The sequence below is a fragment of the Rhea pennata genome, unplaced genomic scaffold, assembly GCF_028389875.1.
Source record: "Rhea pennata isolate bPtePen1 unplaced genomic scaffold, bPtePen1.pri scaffold_26, whole genome shotgun sequence".
Classification (NCBI taxonomy): Eukaryota; Metazoa; Chordata; class Aves; order Rheiformes; family Rheidae; genus Rhea; species Rhea pennata.
The window spans coordinates 2,643,072-2,663,111 of record NW_026907677.1 but is presented as its reverse complement, the minus strand read 5'-3'; the positions used below and the strand labels follow the sequence as shown (position 1 = coordinate 2,663,111).

General features: G+C 54.7%; 1 protein-coding gene across 1 annotated transcript; it reads right to left on the bottom strand.

Moving 5' to 3' along the window:
* Positions 1-7,940: 7,940 nt before the first annotated feature.
* On the bottom strand, positions 7,941-8,876 carry LOC134154354 (olfactory receptor 14C36-like). The gene has a single exon (XM_062601104.1). It carries the CDS (start codon positions 8,874-8,876, stop codon positions 7,941-7,943), a length of 936 nt encoding a protein of 311 aa, XP_062457088.1.
* Positions 8,877-20,040: the final 11,164 nt, after the last annotated feature.

Here is a 20,040-nt window from a genome sequence, read left to right as displayed (position 1 = left end):
CTGCTGCTCTCAGGAGCCACAGAGGTGAGGAGCGATGCTGGGTCTGCCTGGCTGGTGGCACTGGGGCCAGCCAGCTCTGAGTGCTGTAAGGCTGTAAGGGTGGGTGAGAAGGGCAGCAGCATGGCCCACTGTGCCTAGGGCCACAGAGGCCAGAGAGGTGCCCCAGCCCTCCTGGGGGCAGAGATGCTTGTCAGCACCTGCTGCCAGGCCCTGCCTGGCCTCACCCCAGGGGCCCAGGGGCCCCTAGGTGCTTGCCTCTCCTTGGGGCCTGGCTGGCACAGACAGCCCATTCCCAGGGGCCAGGAGCTTTCCCCCGGGAGCAGCAGCCTCCATGGCGCCTGTGGGAGCAGGGGAGGAGACCCAGCGCTCCTGCCAAATGCAGTGTTGGGCTGTGGGAGCACTGAGACAGAGCCGTGGTCCTCTGTGGCTCAGACAGCCTCTGCTGGCAGTGCCTGCCCTGGGCTTGGGCTTAGGCTCTGCCAGCGCAAGGGCTGGAGCTAGCTGCAGCTGCGTTTGCTGGAGAGGAAGCAGCTTTAACTGCTTCTGATTTCTTAGGAGTAGGAAGGGTGAAGCTAGAGCTGCCAGGAGACTAGAGCCCCGCAAGCTGTAAAAATGTAGCCAAGTATTTCCACAGCTGGAGCATGCATGCCCATGAGGGCTGGAAAAGCAGCTGTTCCCCACACTGCTGTCAGGGCAGGAACTCCATTCAGACATGCTGACGAAAGCGTGGATGAGCTCTGGCCCCGGCGCCTGGCTCTAGAGGAGTGCTGTGTGCCTGAGACATGGGTCTCCTGCCTGGCCCAGGTGCCAGGTCCAGCCTCTGAGCAGCCTGCCACTGCCCCTGGGGCAGGACCTGCCCTGCAGGACCTGATGGGCAAGCAGCAGGCACATTGCTGTTGCTTATGCTTGCAAGGTCACTTCTGCCTCACAAGCTGACAGGCTAAAACAGCAGCAACACTGCTTCTGTTTGAGCTGCTGAGGTCACTTGTGCTGCAGTGTCTCCCAGGCCCACAGCACGCACATGACTTTTATGCTGACAGCAAGGTCACGGCTGCCTCAGTACCTGAAGGCCAGTATGAGGCAGTTGTCCCTGGACTTGAGGAGAGCAAACATTGCCTTCTTCAGGGACCTGCTTGGGAGAATCCCATGGGATAGGTCCTAAAAGGAAGAGGGGAAAGTGGAAGAAAGCTGGTTAACATGCAAGGAGCTCCTCCTCCAAGCTCAGGAGTGGTCCACCCCAAGGAGCAAGAAGTCGAGCAAAGCGGACACAAGACCTGCATGCACGAGCAGGGAGCTCCTGGCAAAACTCCAACATAACAGGGAGTACATAGAAGGTGGAAGCAGGGACAGGTAGCCTGGGAGGAAAACAGTCACAATGTCCCAGGACACACAGACGGGGCCTAGGCCCATCTGGAGTTTAATCGGGTGAGGGATGTCAAAGCCAACAAGAAGGGCTTCTAGAAATACATCTGTAACAAAAGGTTGCTGAATGGGCCAAGGGCCCTGGCAACAGAGGACACAGAAAAGGCAGAGAGCCTGAGTGCTGCCTTTGCCTCAGGTTTTACTCCTCACATCGGCAGTAAAACTTCACTGCTCAGACCAGCCCTCAGCAATCCTAGGCCCTGGAGAACACGGGGAAAGTCTGGAGAAAGGAAGACTTTCCCTTGCTGGAGGAGGATCAGGTTAGCAGTCACTTCAGCACACTGGACATCTACAAGTCCATGGGCCCTGACATGGACATCCATCCAGGAGTGCTGAGGAAGCTGGCCAATGTCATTGCAAGGCCACTCTCAAGCATCTGCAAAAGGGCAAGGTGATCAGGAGAGGTGCCCGAGGGCTGGAAGAAAGCCAGTGTCACTCCAGTCTTCAGAAAGGGCAACAAAGAGGACCCAGGGAGCTACAGGCCAGTCAGCCTCACCTCCATCCCTGGAAAGGTGATGGAGCAGCTCTTCCAGGACACCATTTCCAAGCACATGAAGAGCAAGAAGGTGATATTGACCAGCAGCAGTCAGCATGGATTCACCATGGGGAAATCATACTTAACCAACCTGATAGCCTCCTATGATGGAATGACTGGCTGGGGAGATGAGGGGAGAGCAGTGGATGTTGTCTCCCTTGACTCCAGCAAGGCTTTTGGCACTGTCTCCCGTAACATTCTCGTAGGCAAGCTGAGGAAGTATGGGCAAGAGGAGTAGGCAGTGAGGTGGACTGAAAACTGGCCCAGTGGCAGAGCTCAGAGGGCAGAGCGCAAAGTCTAGCTGGAAGCCAGCAGCGTCCGCTGGGGTCAGTACAGGGGCCAGTCTTGTTCAGCTTATTCATGACCCGGATGATGGGTCAGAGCTCACCCTCAGCAAGTGTGCTAATGATACAAGTTTGCTGAGCAGGCTTTGATGCTATTCAGGGGGACCTCGACAGGCTGGAGAAACAGGCAGAGAGGAACCTCATGAAGTTCAATAAAGCAAATGCAGGGTCCTGCACCTAGGGAGGAATAACCCCATGCTCTACTACAGGCTCCACTGGGAAGCAGTGCCGCAGAAAAGGACCTGGCGGACACCAAGCTGACCACGAGCCAGCAAGGTGCCCCTGTGCCAAAGGCAACTAAAGGTATCCTGGGTTGCCTTAGGAAGAGCATTGCAGGCAGGTCGACAGAGGTGATCCTCCCCCCCTGCTCAGCCCTGCTGAGGCCACACCAGCAGTACTGAGTCCAGTTCCACATTCCCAGGTATGAGAGATGGAGCTACTGGAGCAAGCCCAGTGAATAGCCACTAACAGGCAAAAAATGGAAACACAGGAAGATCTAACTCTAATCATGGTGATCTTGCTTCCCTTTAGCCCTTCCCGGCTTGTCACACTGCAATAGCTTGTGTGTCATGAGTACGCCTCAAAGTGCACGAGTGACACTTTCTCCTCTGGTGGCATTCCTGTATTTCACACCTCGTACAACTTCACCTGAAGCCTGCGTATGCCAAGTGACAGCTGGGCATAGAAGAAGCTGAGCACAAGAAAGAGGTTTTCGACTCTGCTTGCTCTTGTTCTGGGCACCGGCCTGTTCAGGTTGGGCTGCCTCTGTCAAGGTTTGCTCACTTGAAAAAGATGCAAAGCAAAGAGATAAGTGAGAGTGTGTGTGTGTGTGTGCGCGCGTGCATGCGTGTGGAGGGACGGGGGAGGGGAGGGAGATGCAGGGCAGGAGGTTGGAATTGCAAAGGTGCAGAAAGCAGAGACCTGAAGAAAGGGAGCTATGAACAAAGTTGCACAGGATGCTGCTCTCCTGCTATAGGCAAAGCAGGCAACGGAGAGCGAGAAGACAAAAGACACTTTTCCCTTCCCTTAAAATTTGTCAGGCAATAGTTTGTAATTGATCCATGGTATTAGCTTCTCATGGACATGGACACACAACTCAGGGGCATGATTTCACTTGGACTTAGACAAGTACAAGGGGAGAGGGCAGCGGGAAGATGCTATGACCTGGCTCTGCAGCACACTGCAGGGCAGGGGTCTCGTGACATGTAAATGACCATGATGACGATCAAGCCCACCTGCCGAAGGTCAGTGCTGTGGCTAAGCTCTTTTCCCCCTGTTAGGGTGGTCAGGAGGGGACATTAGCGGGTGGTGTCACAGTCAGCTGAGGGGCATGGGAAACCATGCTGCCACAGCACGTGGCCCTTCCTCTACAGTCCTGCGCTCCTGCTGTCACAGGATGGCTGGTCTGTGCTGAGAGGGATTTCTGGCTGGAAACAAGCCCCGGGGAGGATGAAGAGGGTCACAGGGGAGGAGAACTGCTGCTTCCAGGCCTTGCCTGGACCCACAGCAGCTGGCAGACACATCCTGAAGCCGTGAACATGGAGAGAGTTCTAGCCTGGGGGTTGTCACATTGCATTAGGCAGGAGACACTGGCAATATTGGCAGTGCCTGGTGGGGCACAACCGTCCCCTCCATCAGCTGGTGCCAGCAATCTGCTGTCCTTCCTGGAGGGAAGGTCCTCCTAACACAAATCCTCCTTCGGCCCTCACACACCAGCTCTCCTCTCCTCTTCACCTTCCTTCTGGCGAGGACACACAGGTCACTCCTTCTCCCATAGCCCAAGACCATTGCAAATTCCTGCCCTGCCCTCCAGCTCACCTGCAGCCACTCGCACGCTCACTGGCACTGCATCTGAGGACACTCAGGTCTGTCCTGCAGCCATCAGCACAGCTACTCAGCACTGCTGGCCCCACACACAGCCTGCCAGTCTCCCAAGAAAGCCCTCCTCCAGCACCCCTCCAACACCACACAAAGCCAGGCAGGACACACTTTAGTCCCTTGAGCCTCACAAAAGTCCCATTGAGCAGGAGAAAGGCATTTGCAGAGTAAGACCCCATGGAGGTGAGCAATGTACATGGGCAGTAGAAACACAACCCTCATCCCCCTGGAAACTCCTGCTCCTCCTGGGGCTCAAGTTTCAGCCCTGCATCTTCCACGGGGACAGATGGGTGGGGGGCTGGGAGGGTAGGAGCTGCCTTGGGGCAGGGGCTGTCAGCAGGAAGGCTCCTGGTCTCAGGACTAGAGGCAAAATCTGAGTCCTGGCTCTCCCCAGAGCCCCCAGAGTCACCCCTGCCCTGCCCCACTGCTTCAGGGATGTGCTGGTGACTCCATCCCCGCCACCATCAGCAGCAGTGGTATTATTCCCTCACATCTACACTAGGGATCCAGGCCCCTCCCACAACTGCTTCCCAGCTCCATACATGGGGCCCCAGCACAAGTGCTCCAGTCTGGAGTGGAGCCAAAATATCCCCAGCCCCAGGATGTGCTACTGCCCACAGAGGGCCTGTGCAGGCCTTAGGGCTGGAGGAGCTCCCAGCCCAGCATGGGGATGTGCTGCCATGGGAGAGGGTGCTGGTGACAGCCTCTGCCTCCCTCCTCTCCTGGAGGCCAAGATCCTGCTGTTTGCAGTACTGCAGAGCTCTGGCTGTTCCCAGCAGGGAGCCCAACTTTGCCCTGCCCATGCTGGGGGATGGAGGGGGCTCACACAACCCCACTGCTGGGCTGTGGCTTGGCTGCCAGGGCAGAGGAGAGCTGCCCCTCCCGGGACCCAGGGCTGAAACCCTCCTGCGAAGCAGAGCCAGCTCTGGGCAGCACTGGGGCTGCGGGGGTTATCGTCTGCCTCCTCGAGAGAGGCACCAGACTCTGGGCAGACGTGTCTGGCTTTGTCTCCCGGCCTGATGGTGACTGCCGCGGGGGAGAGGTGAGCTGTGCTGGGGCAGCTTGGCAGGGAGAGGAGAGCTGCCAGCAGTCATATGGCCTCATGCTTTCCTGTGACTGGGAAGGCTGAAATCAGTAAATGAGTGGAGGATGGAGGCGTAAGTGGCAGGGTGAGGGGGAGGACAAAAGTGAGGAAGGAAAAAGTAGCAATGGGGAAAGTAGGGAATACAAATCACAGCTTAGGAAGGAAAAATTAACACCAGGAAAAAAAGCTGTTCCCAGAAACAGCCCGTTATTCCCTCGCTGGGGCTCATCAAGAGATCAAAGCTTTTTCTGTAAGTGCACAAACCACAGCCCACGAGACCTCAGCAGTCCGCACCATGCTCTCCCTGCAGCAGCACCCAAGCCAGGAAGACAGTGGTTTCTCTCTGGGCTTGCTTCCCCAAGCAGGCTCACAGCACATAGCCACTGTGCCAGCTCCAGCCTCACACCTGCTCCCAGGGATGGGGCTGCAGGGGCTGCTCCTGCTGCCTTTGCAGACACAGGTGCCACAAACAGGTCCTAGAGGTGGCCTTTTCCCCGCAGGTGACCAAAACACTCCTGGGCCCCTCTACTCAGGGCCAGGCAGGGGAACAGGGGTCCCCTGTGCACCAGAGTCCCAGTGCTCACAGCTCACAGCACCACTGCAGCCCAGGGCCATCAGCACTTGGGACCTCTCTGTCTCTCTCTAACTCCTATCCACCACACACTACCATTTATGCAAAACAGCACACACCTCTCATTGCAGTTTCTCATTAGTGGTATGGCATCTCACACCATCCCACTGCGCTGCTATTGCATACCTTCATGCATTTCAGAGCCATTAAACCTTCACATTTGGTAAGGTATTGTACTTTTCTACTCACTGAGTGGCTTGCAGCTCCTTCACTGCCCAGCCTGCTGCCCAGGACAGCACCAGAGCCCTGACCCTGTAGTACCTCCAGTAGCTCCTGCTGCCCCAGGCAGAGCGCACTCTGTCCTGAGGTGGTGCTCAAACTTGTTTCTTGCACTCATTTTCTCTCTCTGAGCTCTGTCCTGCTTGTCTCCTGGGATGTCCCTGCTCCCCAGAGAGTCTTTCCCCAGGTGACTGGGTCTGTGCTGACCTGCACAGCAGTTCATGCACCCCTCCCCTCTGCTCCTCACAGGGTCTTGCACTACTGCTACACTGCAGTGCTATCAGATGGTGGGATTACAGCGCCGTGGGGTGACCCCTGACTCCTCACTGGCTGTGCTGGTTGGGGTAGGAAGGAGAACCAGACAGACATGGCTCAACACCACCGACACTGCTAGCACGTGTTTGTGCTCATGGATGTGCTGAGAGTGATCCCAGGGTGTTTGCAATGGCAGCAGATGTGTTTTTGTGTGCCCTAGCTCTGGCCTGTGGTGTTACATGAGAGTGCATGGATCACTCTCCAGCCCCCTTTCCCTAGGTGTCCTGGGTCCCCACTGCTTCTGCAGGGATTGCAGAGCCCTCCTTTCCTATGCATACCTGGGTATAGGGCTTTATGTGACTCCACCATGAAACATCCCTCACTTTGTGAGGCTCCACTCCCTGCCCACCCCTGAGGCACACACTCTTCCTAGAGATCCCCCGAGCTCTCCTGGTGGCCAGCTTCCTTTCCAGAAGGATGGCATCTGTGAGCAGCCCCAGACAGGCATCACAGAGACCACTCACCATCTCTGCTTGCACTGGTCACCACGAAAGGAGCCCCAAATCCAGCCCTCGGTCCCTGGTGGATCACACTGGGCCTCTGAGCTCATCCTGCTGGGCCCATGGAGTTCACAAGCAGGACAGCAGGCCCTTTTGTGCTGCAACCCTTGGGTGTGTTTTTTACTCTCCTTTCTGAAGAAAGGCAAGACTCACGGCACAGCACGGAGGAGATCCCCTTTTATTACAAAACGTTATTTGGGACCCCAGGTCTGACATAAAGGTGCCCATTGCCTCGTCCTGCCTGTGCTCACAGGAATGCACGGGGAAGCATAACCGTACCACCACCACATTAGGAGAGCTCTTAGGTTGTATATACACACTAGAGCACAGCAGCACAGTGTGGCAATGAAGAGAACAGCTCCGAACAGAGAAAATCCTGCTGTTGTTGGGCAGACGTGTTTCCAGGAAAGCTGCAGCCCCCATGTGACAGCTGCAGGGAGGAAATACTTGCTGTGGTAGAGGGAGAATGGTCCTGCGGAGCATAGGGTCTGTCCCCACAGGCTGCATCCAGACGCTCCTCCACTTCTGCTCTGTGCACTGCAGCCCTGTAGAGGGAAGGGACTGACCCACTGTGATAGCTGCCTGCCACCCTTGCAGAAGAGGCATGTGAGATCACACTCTGACTGTGGCCAGGGGAGTTGAGCTCTCCTAATGCACATGGGACCCATGCTGTCAACCCATCTGTACTTGCGCAAGCCTGACTCTTCCCCCCGAGCTCCTTTGGTATCACTGCTGAAAGAGACACTGCAGTGGGAAACTCTCCTCGTTGCACTGGGGCATCCGAGGGAGCTCAGACTAGTATGCCTTTGAGGTTCCCTCCTCCCTGCTGATGAAGGGGGAAGCCTGGCTTCCTCCTTCAGCACAGTCGCTGGGTCAGATTCAAATGAGAGTTTCCAGAGGACAAGTAGCACTTTTATTTTTTTTTACAGGAGTGTAAATAATAAAAAATTGAATAACACATAGCTTTGATGCCAAATACGCTGGAAATGGGAAGGAGGTGCACATAGGGCAGTTACTGCTCCCGACATTGTACCCACCTGATCTGCTTCCTCACTGCATCTTGCAGCTCCTTGTTCCTCATGCTGTAGAAGAGCGGGTTTACTGTTGGAGGCACAACAGAGTACAGAACTGCCATCACCAGATCCAGAGATGGGGAGGAGATGGAGGGCGGCTTCAGATGGGCAAACGTAATAGTGCTGACAAAGAGGGAGACCACAGCCAGGTGAGGGAGGCACATGGAAAAGGCTTTGTGTCGGCCCTGCTCAGATGGGATCCTCAGCACAGCAGTGAAGATCTCCACATAAGACAGCACAGTGAAAACAAAACACCCAGAGACTAAACAGGCACTAACCACAATAAGCCTCACTTCCCTGAGGCTGGTGTCTGAGCAGGAGAGCTTGAGGATCTGGGCAATTTCACAGAAGAACTGCTCTAGGATGTTGCCTTGGCAGAGTGGTATTGAAAATGTGTTAGCAGTGTGCAGGACAGCACAGAGAAAACCACTGGCCCAGGCAGCTGCTGCCATTTTGACACAAGCTCTGCTGCCCATGAGGGTCCCATAGTGCAAGGGTCTGCAGATGGCAATATAGCGGTCATAGGCCATGGCAGTGAGAAGAAAATACTCAGCAAAAATGAAAAGGACAAGAAAAAAGAGCTGGGCAGCACATCCTGAGTAGGAAATGGCTCTGGTGTCCCACAGGGAATTGGCCATGGATTTGGGGACAGTGGTGGAGATGGTGCCAAGGTCAAGGATGGAGAGGTTGAGGAGGAAGAAGTACATAGGGGTGTGGAGGCGGTGGTTGCAGGCTATGGTTGTGATGATGAGGCCATTGCCCAGGAAGGCAGCCAGGTAGATGCCCAAGAAGAACGCAAAGTGCAGGAGCTGCAGCTCCCGCGTGTTGGCAAATGCCTGGAGGAGGAACCTGTTGAAGGAGCTGCTGTTGGACATTTGCTCCCCCTACGCATGGGGGATCGTCCAAAAAGACAAGACATAGACAAGTTAGGACAGAATTCTCTGGGCCAAACTTTCTATTTCTTAGTACTCTGCCCCTCCAAAAACATGTATCACCTGTCCCCACCTTGGTTTGCAGCCCAGCCAGATATCCCACAGTCAAATGGTTAAAGGTCCTAAGGATGGGATGTTCTGAAGAGAGAATTGGCTCATTGCTAGCCCCTCTCCCCTGCTCCTCCCCCCGCCCCAGCACTGCCCAGAGCCCCAGAAGCTGGAGGGGGACTTGATTACCTTTCTCAAATATACATCTCTATGGCAGGACCTGCAGGGTCAGTGTCTGAATTGCATCTCAAACATTCCTGCCCAGGGAGTCCAAGTGGAAGGACAAGAACAGCATAGACAGGTAGGGAAATACAGGGCAGTATCGTGGCATTTCTTCTGAGGGAGGCAGGAACATGGAGACTCAGGGGAACACTCAGGGTTTTCTCCTCTCCTGGGTGTCCATCAGCCAAGGAAAAACCTCATGCCATGGATCCTACAGGCTTGAGGGCAGAGAGCTGGAACAGGTTGCCCAGAGGGGTTGTGTTTGTGGAGTCTCCTTTTCTGGAGATACTTAAAACCCGCCTGGATGCAATCCTGTCTAATATGCTGTAGGTGACCCTGCTTGAGCAGGGAGGTTGGACTAGATGATCTCCAGAGGTCCCTTCCCACCTTACCCATTCTGTGATTTGGTGAGCTGATGGGTGAGAAGAGGAGATGTTGAAGTCTGCAGTTTCCTCCCACACTTTGACCATGACTGCTGCCTGGAGCTATCCCTGCAGGGAGGTGTTTCTCTGTCCCCACGTCTCTCTCCTGTCACTGCTCACAAACCCCATTCCCCTCATGGGGCGCTCAACCTTGCCCTGCAGACACCTCCCAGGGGCAGGCAACTGCCCAGGGGCATCTCAGTGACACAGGGGCTAAGGAGCAGGTGAGATATACCCTGATGAGGCTGGAAAGGTGATGCTCGTTCTGTCTGTAGGCTGTGGGCTGAAGAGATTTGCTGAGTTCCCTCCAGAATTGCAGCTCGCTCACTGTCAAGTTTTGGAGCCTCAGTTGCCTGTCTAAATCTGACAGATCCAGCAACATTTCATCCCACCCACAGACAATACGACTGAAGGTAGAGACTCATGGATGTCCCTTCCCTTTCAAGTATGCCCTGCCTTGACCTTCCTTTTGGAAACCCCCCTCCAGAATGTTCGCAGGGTGAGCTGGAGCTGTGAACAGCCCTGACCCAGGCAGCATCCCCTCCACAGCAGAATAACCTGTCCTGCAGGGGTGTGATCCTCCCACCCAGAGCTCCTCCCCACAGCACTGTGGGGAGTTCCCTGGGCACGCTGAGTGTTGACCCTCGCAGGTGGCAGAGTCACTGCCCTGGGCACACTGCACCCTGTGGTGCAGAAACACTGCTCTGAATTACAGCCCTGGGCAGACCTGAGTGCACTCCCTGGCTTCACAGCCCTGCAGCATCCCTGGAAGAAGGAAGCAGGATGCCCCGTCCCTCTGACAGGGTCCCTAGGAATCCCTGCTCTGAAGCACCAGCTGCTCCACACCAGAAAAATGGGGATACCCATTGTGAAAGGTCCTATAGGCCATGGAATGTGCTAGCTTCAGAGAAAGCCTCAGGGTACCTCACCTGCACTGCCCTGCAGCCACAGACTTACTGTGTTAAGGGCGGCAAGGATTTATCTCCCAGTGAGCTCTCAGCTGTCCTCCCACTCCTGATTGCCTTTAACTTCCTTCTGTCTCACTCATCTTGCTCACCTTGCTTGTCTCCTCTGCGCACCTGCCAAGTGCACACCTGCAGCCCTGCTGCTGTATGCAGAGGAGCTGCTCCTGGGCAGAGTTGCTTCTCAGCAGTGCTGCCACATTGCCATGAGCTCATCCCTCCATCTCAGGAGCCTGGCCCTGCTTGGGAATAGTTGCCCAGCTGAAGGTGTGACTTTATCTGTCCTTCGGACTCCCTCCTCCTGGGAAATGTTCACTGAAGCAGACTGAAACAATCATCTCTAGTCTCTCCCTAGGAGAGACTGAAGAGACACCGATTCCAGCATTGTAATTTGTCACATCAGGGGATGGTTTTCTAAGAGAGGTGGAAATGTCCCACTCTGGAAGACTCTATTCTCAGCTCAGGACACCCCAAGAGGGACAAGAAGGGAGTTTGTTTCCCCATGGCTCAGGTACAGTTCAGATGAATCAATCCAGGCATCATATGCCCTTTAGAAGTCCCTGGTCTGGAATGGGATTCAGATCCCTCCTTTGGACTCCACAAAACACAGGTGGTGGCATTCTCATTGCCCACACTGAACTGTGAACAACACAGATGTCTGCATGCAAGCTCCCTGTCTACACTCCCATTATTATCAATGGAGATGGAGGGTGGGAATCAACTGTTCAGACAAAAGCACCTTGTGAAATATGAAGAGACAGCAGTGATCCAAGATACGTGACAGTGTCTACCTACTCTGAAAGAGAAGCTGTGAGCCCCGTGTCCTTCTAGAGCCTGAGGTGAGAGCCAGGTGAGGAATTTTCTTGGCTCCCCGAAATGACACTGGATGCCTACTATGACTAGAGCTCTGCTCTCTAGGAAGCTGAGACTCGTGCACATCTCTACATTGCAGATAGTTAATGTAATTCAGGGCAGACACTTGATTTAGTGACAGAAAATAGATGAGCAGGACCATGTCAGATGCTCGGGGTGTCCAGCACAACCACCGCTCTAGCAGACACAGCATGGGACCTACACCCCTCCAGACTCTGGAGACAAGAGAGAAAGTCTGGAGAAAGGAAGACTTTCCCTTGGTTGAGGAGGATCAGGTTAGAGAACATTTAGGCAAACTTAACATCCACAAATCCATGGGCTCCAATTGGATGCACCCACCAGTACTGAGGGAGCTGGTGGATGTTACTGCTAAGCCACACTCCATCATCCTTGAAATATTATGGAGAACAGAGAGATGCCTGCAGCCTGGAAGAAAGCCAGTGTCACTCCAGTCTTCAGCCAGGGTGAGAAGGATGACCCAGGAAACTACAGGCCAGTCAGCTTCACCTCCATCCCTGGAAAGCTGATGGAGTAGCTCACCCTGCAGGTCACCTCTAAGCATATGATCATGCTTAGAAGGAAAAGAAGGTGATCAGGAGTAGTCAGCATGGATTCATGGAACTGAGATGTGGTGGGACCACTCATACAGCTAGAGGGCTGTGAGGGCAGGGTCCAAACTCTTCAGGAGAGACTGCTTGAAAGGTAGTTTCAGACAGGATGGAGCTTTTCTTGGTTTTGGCAAACAGCATGAGAAGGGGAAACAACTACAAACTGCAGCTTGTAACGTGCAGATGTGACTTCAGGAAAAGAAATGTCACCTGAAGTGTAGTGCTTTAGTGCAACAGGTCACCCTGAGGGAGTCTGTGATCAGCTACTGGCTTTGTGTTTCAAGGAAAAGCAAGTGAGGGCAGGGAGACATCAGTAAAGGCAGAGAGATCCTGCAGTGGTAGTGAGGTGAGGGAGCAGGTTGGGTGTCTACAGTCTGCAAGGAAAGAGGAGGCGGTATGAGACAGCGTAGGACAGCCTGTGGTGGAAACAACCAAGGGTGAAAGCCGAGGCTGAAAGCTCCCAGCAGAACTGAGGTCTTTGTCCTTTGGCTATGGCTGTTGTCTCTGCCACTAAGGCCTCTGAGAAGAGGTTTTCTTACGGCACTGAGGCCTTGCTGCCTCCTTGTCCCCGGGAAACCCAGGAGGTGCTGTACCATTGTCCTGCTCTCAGTATGGCGCACCCCCACACTCACATTGCCCTAGGAAGAGGCCTGAGCACAGTGCGAGGGAAAGCATCACCCTACCCAGGGCCAGGGTGTCAGTGCCTGGCCATTTTGATTGACAAAACTCACCCAGCTTTGCATGACATTGGGGCCACCTGCACATTTCCTTTGCCTACTTGCAACTAGTGCCTCCAACTTTTGGGTGTAATTGCCCCGTGGGGAGGCTTTCTGAGTAATGGCCCTCAGTGGGACTCATTAATGCTCCAAGAAGCTTTGGCATTTGCTGCTGACTTTAACTACTTGAGAGGTTTGTTCAGTCTCCTCTCAGTACCTGAGGCTCATGGACTCAGCACCAAATACACTTGACGGGTCATTAAAATACTCAAAGCCCTAGCAACCCATCTCACTCCCCCTGATTTTCTTCAGTTCTTGGGTGGCTCATGGGAGAGGTTTCAGGAGTGTATTTACAAGAGCAAGCTGTCAATAAACACCTGAAAAAGAAAGGGCTTCTGCTTTTTAAGCTCTCTTTACTTTTCAGGTTACAGAGAAAGTGATAGCCACACTCTCCAGATCATAGTAACCCGGAGTGTCTCTGCCAGAATGAAGTCTGAGCATGGAGGAAAAGCAGTAGTTTTGACAGGAGACATGTATGGACAACCTTCCTCCTCACTTCCCAAACCCAGACAATCTTATGCCTCTTGGTGGCCTATCAGCTACTCAGGCAGACAGGACCTCACAACCACTCATCCCAGAGAGAAGTCAAGTGCTCCCATCAGCTTCACCTATAGAAATGACCTCACAACCACTTTCCCATCCATATTCCTGCTCCTGGTCCACCACATGCAGAGACAGAAGTCACAAAGTCACCTTCAGAACATGGGCCCAGGTCAGGGCCTGCTCCCATCAAGGAGCTTCTGAGACACAATCTCATTAAAATGTCACAAAAATATCAGCCTCCTGGTGGCCTACTAGCTCACCAGATACAACTGATTTTGTAATCACCTACCAAGCCAATGGGCCTGCTGCTGCTCTTTCATCTTCCCTTACGGAAATGACCTCAGCATGTTCTGAATGATCTCACAATCAACACCCTAGCCCTGTGCCTCTTGGTGGCCGATCAGGTCCTCGCACAGAACTGACCACACAAACAGTTACCTGAGGCATGAGCCAAGGGCAGACCTATGAGCTGCTCAGACAGAGGTGACCTTACAATCATCTACCAAGCTCGTGTGGACACTCATGACCCTTCAGCTTCTCACATGGACCAAGTTTCCTTTCTTGCTTATGAGATCACTTCTGTCTCAGCCTCTGATAGGCTAGTAGCAGCATCATGGCTGGGGCATGGGCATGTGAGGTCACTCCTGCCTTAGCAGCTGATAGACCAGCAGCAGGCACATGTCTTGGATGCTGATTATGAGGTTCCTTGTATCTCATCAGGAGTAGTCAGCATAGATTCACCATGGGGAAATCACGCTTAAGCAACTTGATAGCCTTCTGTGATGGAACGACTGGCTGGGTAGATGATAGGAGAGCAGCAGATATTGTCTCCCTTGATTTCAGCAAGGCTTTTGACACTATCCTCTCCCATAACATCCTCCCAGGTAAACTTAGGAAGCCTGCGCTAGATGAGTGCACAGCGAGGTGCATTCACAACTGAATGGCAGAGTTCAGAGGGTTGTGATCAGCAGTACAGAGTCTAGTTGGAGGCCTGCAGCTAGTGATGTCCCCCAGGGCTCCGTACTAGGGCCAGTCTTCTTCAGCTTAGTCATCAGTGACCTGGATGAAAGGACAGAGTGCCTCCTCAGCAAGTGTGCTGATGATACCAGACTGGGAGGAGCAGCTGATACACCAATGGGCTGTGCTGCCATTCAGCAGAACCAGAAAGGCAGGAGAGTTGGGCAGAAAGGAACCTCATGAAGTTCAACAGAGGCATGTGCAGGGTCCTTCACCTAGGCAGGAATAACTCCAGGCAGTAGTACAGACTGGGGCTGACCTGCTGGAAAGGAGAAGGACCTGCAGGTCCTGGTGGACAACAAGTTGACTATGAGCCAGTAATGTGCCCTTATGTTCAAGAAGGCCAACAGTATCCTGGGGTGTATTAGGAAGAATGTTGCCAGCAGGTCCAAGGAGGTAATGCTCCCCTCTACTCAGCCCTGGTGAGGCCACATCTGGAATACTGTGTCCAGTTCTGGGCTCCTCTGTACAAGGGAGACATGGCACTATTGGAGAGAGTCCAGCGCACGACCATGAAGAGGATTAGAGGACTGGAGGGTCTCTCTTACGAGAGTGCTGCCAAGATCCCACAGCCCATGCCAGAGTGAGAAAAATCCAGGCTCTGCAGGTGGTCTCCCTGTTCGACAGCGAGCAAGAGTCAACGCTACAGCCCGCCCTGGCAGAGTGCTCCATGCACATGGGGAAGAGCTCTCTTTCGGGGTGATGCGGCCAGGCCCTTCCTGATATGAGCGCTCACCCCTTCCCAGTGTCAGGCTGGAACGCTGCAGCGGGCAGAAGGACCCTCTTGTACTGGGTGCCCTCAACTTGACCAAGAGCAATTCATGCTCTGCACAGCTGAGTGTTAGAGCGGATATAGGAAGATGAGGTTTTCTGCCAGTTCCTCCCAAACCTCCTCTGTACCCAGACAGCTCAGCATTCTACTGAGTATACCAGGGCTGCTCTGTTTGGTGTCACACTGGAACCCCACAGCATGACCATGATCAGCCGTTCCCAGTTGAGGAGGGGACACACATGCACCCTCAGCAGGACCTGAGTGTCCAGAATGCCCATGTCCTCTGTGGGACCAGTCTTGTCCTCCCAGTGCTGCTGAGGATGCCCCAGCACCTCCCCCTCACTCCACTGCTGATGTCCTGTGACAATCTGCCCTTCCTGGCTTTGCAGGTGCTGCCCACAAAACCTACCACTGCAGCCAGCGAGACCCCACAGAGGCTCCACACAAAGCAGTGATGTAGATTGCCTTTTGCATAGGAGACAGCAGAGCTGGTGAGGGCTTGGGACAGGGCAGCAGAGTGTGCTGGCAGCTCGGCCCCACTCCTGGCTTGGGAAACGGGACCAAGGCCCTTTTCCTGGTGTATCTGAATGAAGGGCCCTGAAGGGGGGCACAGTGGGTCCCACCACATCGTCTGCCTCATGGGGCTCTGACCTAGGATCTGCACTGACGTCTAGAAGCCTGTGTCAGTGTGTCTGAGGCGCAAAACTCTCTCCACTGCCCACAGCACCTGGACAGCTGGTCTATGCCAGTGCGACAGGATGGGAAGGGACGATACAATGCCTGTTCAAGTTTCCCTGGAAGGATCCAGGATGCACTGCTAGCAGAATCCTGGACAGTCACAGGGAGGTCTTTCAGGAAGGAGCCTTTGAGCTCCCTAGTGAAAATCTGGGTTGGCACTCCTGAAGACCTTGTTAACCAAGAGACAGCACTAGGCAGAAGGTGGCTCAGAATGCAGCAGGTGTGGCTGGATGACTTCTGTTCTGGAGGAAACAGGCTGGGAGCTGAGAAAGCGGCTCCCTTCAGCACAACACCCCCCACCCCAACTTTACCTCTACATGTGATTGATCCCCAGGTCTTAGGTGGAGGAAGAGGCCAGGTGGAACCCTAACAGCACTGTGGCATCTTTGGCTTTGGTGCTCAAGCAGCCCCTCCCGCAAATGCTGCTAGGTGCCTGGCACTGGCAGCAGCCCCTGGCAATGCCCACGAGGAAATCACTGCCATGTCGGGAGCAGGCAGGCAGGACATAGGCACATCTCTCTCCACATGCCGAGAGCAGGGAGATGGGCTTACGGGGAGCTGGGCCAGATCTGTTGGCCAGGGGTGATAGTGGCAGTGCTGGGGACAGCTTTCTGCCACCTGCCAGGCTGCTCTTCACCCTGGGAAAGACACTGCTGTCAATGGAAAGCTCCAGGGAAAAAACCTTCCAACTTGGTCTTGAGCCAAGGGAAGAGACAGATGCTACAGTTGAACTCTCAGCAGAGATGAGAGATGCCTCTCCTCTGCCCTCACTTCTCTCCCCTAGAAAAGGGACTGGGGACAGATGGGAGCCTGCTCAGCAGCGCAGCGATGATGCCACTTGCCAGCCCCTCCCCCAGGACGAGGGCTGGCTTCATCCCTCTACCTGCAAATGCCTCCTTTCCTTTTTCAGGCACCAAAGAGGGCCAAGAGGACCACATCAGATACCCGGATAGAGCAGGACATGGTGAACAGTGGCATCGGTGCCCAAGTATCACCTAAGCAGACAGCTGAGGCCACAGACCTCAGCAGGAGGGGCTTTGTTTGGGCTCTGCCACTGGGCACAGGTCCTGGGCTCCTGGGCGAGCTCAATGTCATGGTCAGCTCCTGCACCAGAAAGGCTTAATCATAGCAGCCACAGCCTGGGCAGAAGAGAAGATCATCTTGCCCTCTCTCATGGCCCTGCCAAGGAGACCCATCCTTTCCTACATTCTCCATTGCCTCACTCTGAATCCAGCTTTGGACCAGCCTTGGGACAGACATGTGGTGCATTCACCCCTTCCCTGAGGAACAAGCTGCCTTTGCAGCTGGGGCTTGGATGTGCTGCTCCATTATGCTCCTGGGAAAGGCACAGCACTGAGGCCATGCTGGCAGCATAGTATTCAGGCCCATGTGCCAGCCAGCTCACCTCTGATGCGAGAAGCCCCCAGTCAAGGCATCTCTTTTCCTAGGTTTTTGCAGCCTCCATTTTTTCAGCTCCTGTCAGGTCAATGGACTGGTTCCCTGAAACAAGGGGAAAAATGAGAAAAGTAAGAGGCCACTGCCAGATCAAGGATGTCAAGAACCTGAGAGCCTACATACAGCAGCTATCAGGCATACGTGGAGCTGTGACAGTCTCCCAGCCACTCTTGTCCTTCCCTGAGCCCAGCCAATCCCCAACACTACTCAGCAGTCAGGCACAGACTGGGGCTGACAGTGAGGGATGACATGGGGCTCCTGCTCAGCCCCAACAGCCATGGCAGAGACTTGTCTCCATACAGCTTGTGGCTAGGGGTTGCGAGACAGGCCTGGCACTGGTGTGCCCCAGGTTGTTCCTTCTCCCGAGGACCATGTCACACAGCAGCCTGCGCCATGCTCCACTAGGTCCTGGTACCAAGGCTGCGCTGCCACCTGCGTGATGGCAGTAGGCCTCAGAGGGATGTGGGAGGATCGCTCTGGGTGCCTTCCCCAGTGCTGAGCCCAGCACGTGTGATTGCAGGACACGGCAATCCCTGACCAAGCTGATATCAGGAGCCCACATTGCTACACCGCCGATCTTCAACAGACCACGGCAAGGAGGGGCAGCAAGGAGACGTGCCAAGGACAACACGGCTTGTGGGGGGGCTCCTGCACCCTGCTCCCTGCTGCTGCTGAGGAAAGGGTGTGCTTGAGAGGGAGCACCAGGAGAGATGGATGGCTCCTGCAAGCAGAGAGCTCAGCCGTGGGCACTCCCAGTCCATTGGGCTGGAATGCACTGGTAACGCAGGCAGGAGAGTGCCCAGCAGGTGGGCCAGGAGTGGGAACTGGCTGGGCCGCAGGGGCCTCCTGTGCCCCCAGCCTTCTGGTCGGGGTCTGTTTCCCTTGGGGTCCTCATCTGCCCCATTCTTAAGCTACATCTCAATATTCCTCTTTGAACGTTAAGAAAAGGCTATAACCATCGATTACATGATGTGAATACTCATCAGTTTAAACAAATACATGGAAATGTAAATGCTGCAATAGTTATTATTTTCAAAAAATTTTCAACTTTTTTTTTTTCTTGGATGGGGGGGGAGGAAGAGCTCCTTCTACCTTAGCACCAGGCTTACACTTCCCAGAGGCCACTTCAGGGGGCTCCGATGGTTATACTGCTCTTTCTTCCTCCAGCAGAGGTTGGGCTCAGTGCTGCCAGAGAGGGAAGGACTTGGCAGGGGGCAAGGTCTTCCTCGATGGCTCCTCAGGTACTACACCACAACCTCCATCCCTCTGTCCCTCAGCGGCATGTGTGCAGGCAGGGGCAATAGGAAACCACTCCGCCACTGAGATGCTCCATCCCCATGTCCACTGAGGTGATGTGGAGCTGCAGAGAGGCCACAGCACCTGCAGACAGACTGGCTGTGAACCCAAGCTGAGCCCTGGCAGAGCTGGGACACAAATGAGGCCTGAAACCGGCACTGGGCGAGAGAGATGTGCTGGGAGACGAGCAACACGGCTGCGCCTGACCGCACAAAGGCACTCTGTTCTGCACGCACCACAAAATACACACGGGGTGAGCCCCGGTCTCCCCTACAGCACCCTCGGTGTGCTTTCCGGTGCCCCCGGCACCCTCCCGGTGCCCTCCGGAAAAGCTCAGACCCCTATGCCTGCCACCGAAGGATGGCGAGCTCCGGCCCAGCCTCACGTGGTGGGCGGCGGGTGCTAGGCCAGGCTGGCCCGGGTGGGTGAGCACAGACAGCCCCACAGGGGCATGCCATTGGGTGCTCTCCTTGGTGGATTGAGAACTGGCTGAAAGGCAGAGCTCAGAGGGTTGTCATCAGTGGCGTGGAGTCTAGTTGGAGGCCTGTAGCTAGTGACATCCCCCAGGGCTCAGTACTGGGTCTCATCCTGTTCAACTTTTTCAACAATGACCTGGATGATGGGATGGAGTGCATCCTCAGCAAGTTTGCTGATGATACCAAGCTGAGAGGAGTGGCTGACACACCTGAGGGCTGTGCTGCATACAGAGAGACCTGGACAGGCTGGAGAGCTGGGCAGAGAAGAACCTCATAGAACCTCATGAGGTTCAGCAAGGGCAAGTGCAGAGTCCTGCAACTACGGAAAAATAACCCTAGGCATCAGTACAAGCTGGGAGCTGACCTGCTGCAGAGCAGCTCTGCAGAAAAAGACCTGGGAGTGCTGGTGCACAACAAGTTGACCATGAGCCAGCAATGTGCCCTTGTGGCCAAGAAGGCCAATGGCCTCCAGGGCTGCATTAGGAAGAGTGTTGCCCGCAGGTGGAGGGAGGTGATCCTGCCCCTCTACTCAGCCCTGGGGAGGCCTCATCTCGAGTACTGTGTCCAGTTGTGGGCTCCCCAGGACAAGAGAGACATGGAGCTACTGGAGAGAGTCCAGCGGAGGGCTACAAAGATGATCAGAGGACTGGAGCACCTGCCCTCCGAGGAACGGCTGTGAGAGCTGGGCCTCTTTAGCCTGGAGAGGAGAAGACTGAGGGGGGATCTTATCAATGTGTACAGGTACCTGAAGGGAGGGTGTCAAGGCGACAGGGACAAACTCTTTTCAGTACTCCCATGTGACAGGAAAAAGAGGCAATGGGCAGAAATTGAAGCACAGGAAGTTCCGCCTGAACGTGAGGGGGAATGTCTTCACTGTGAGAGTGACAGAGCACTGGAAC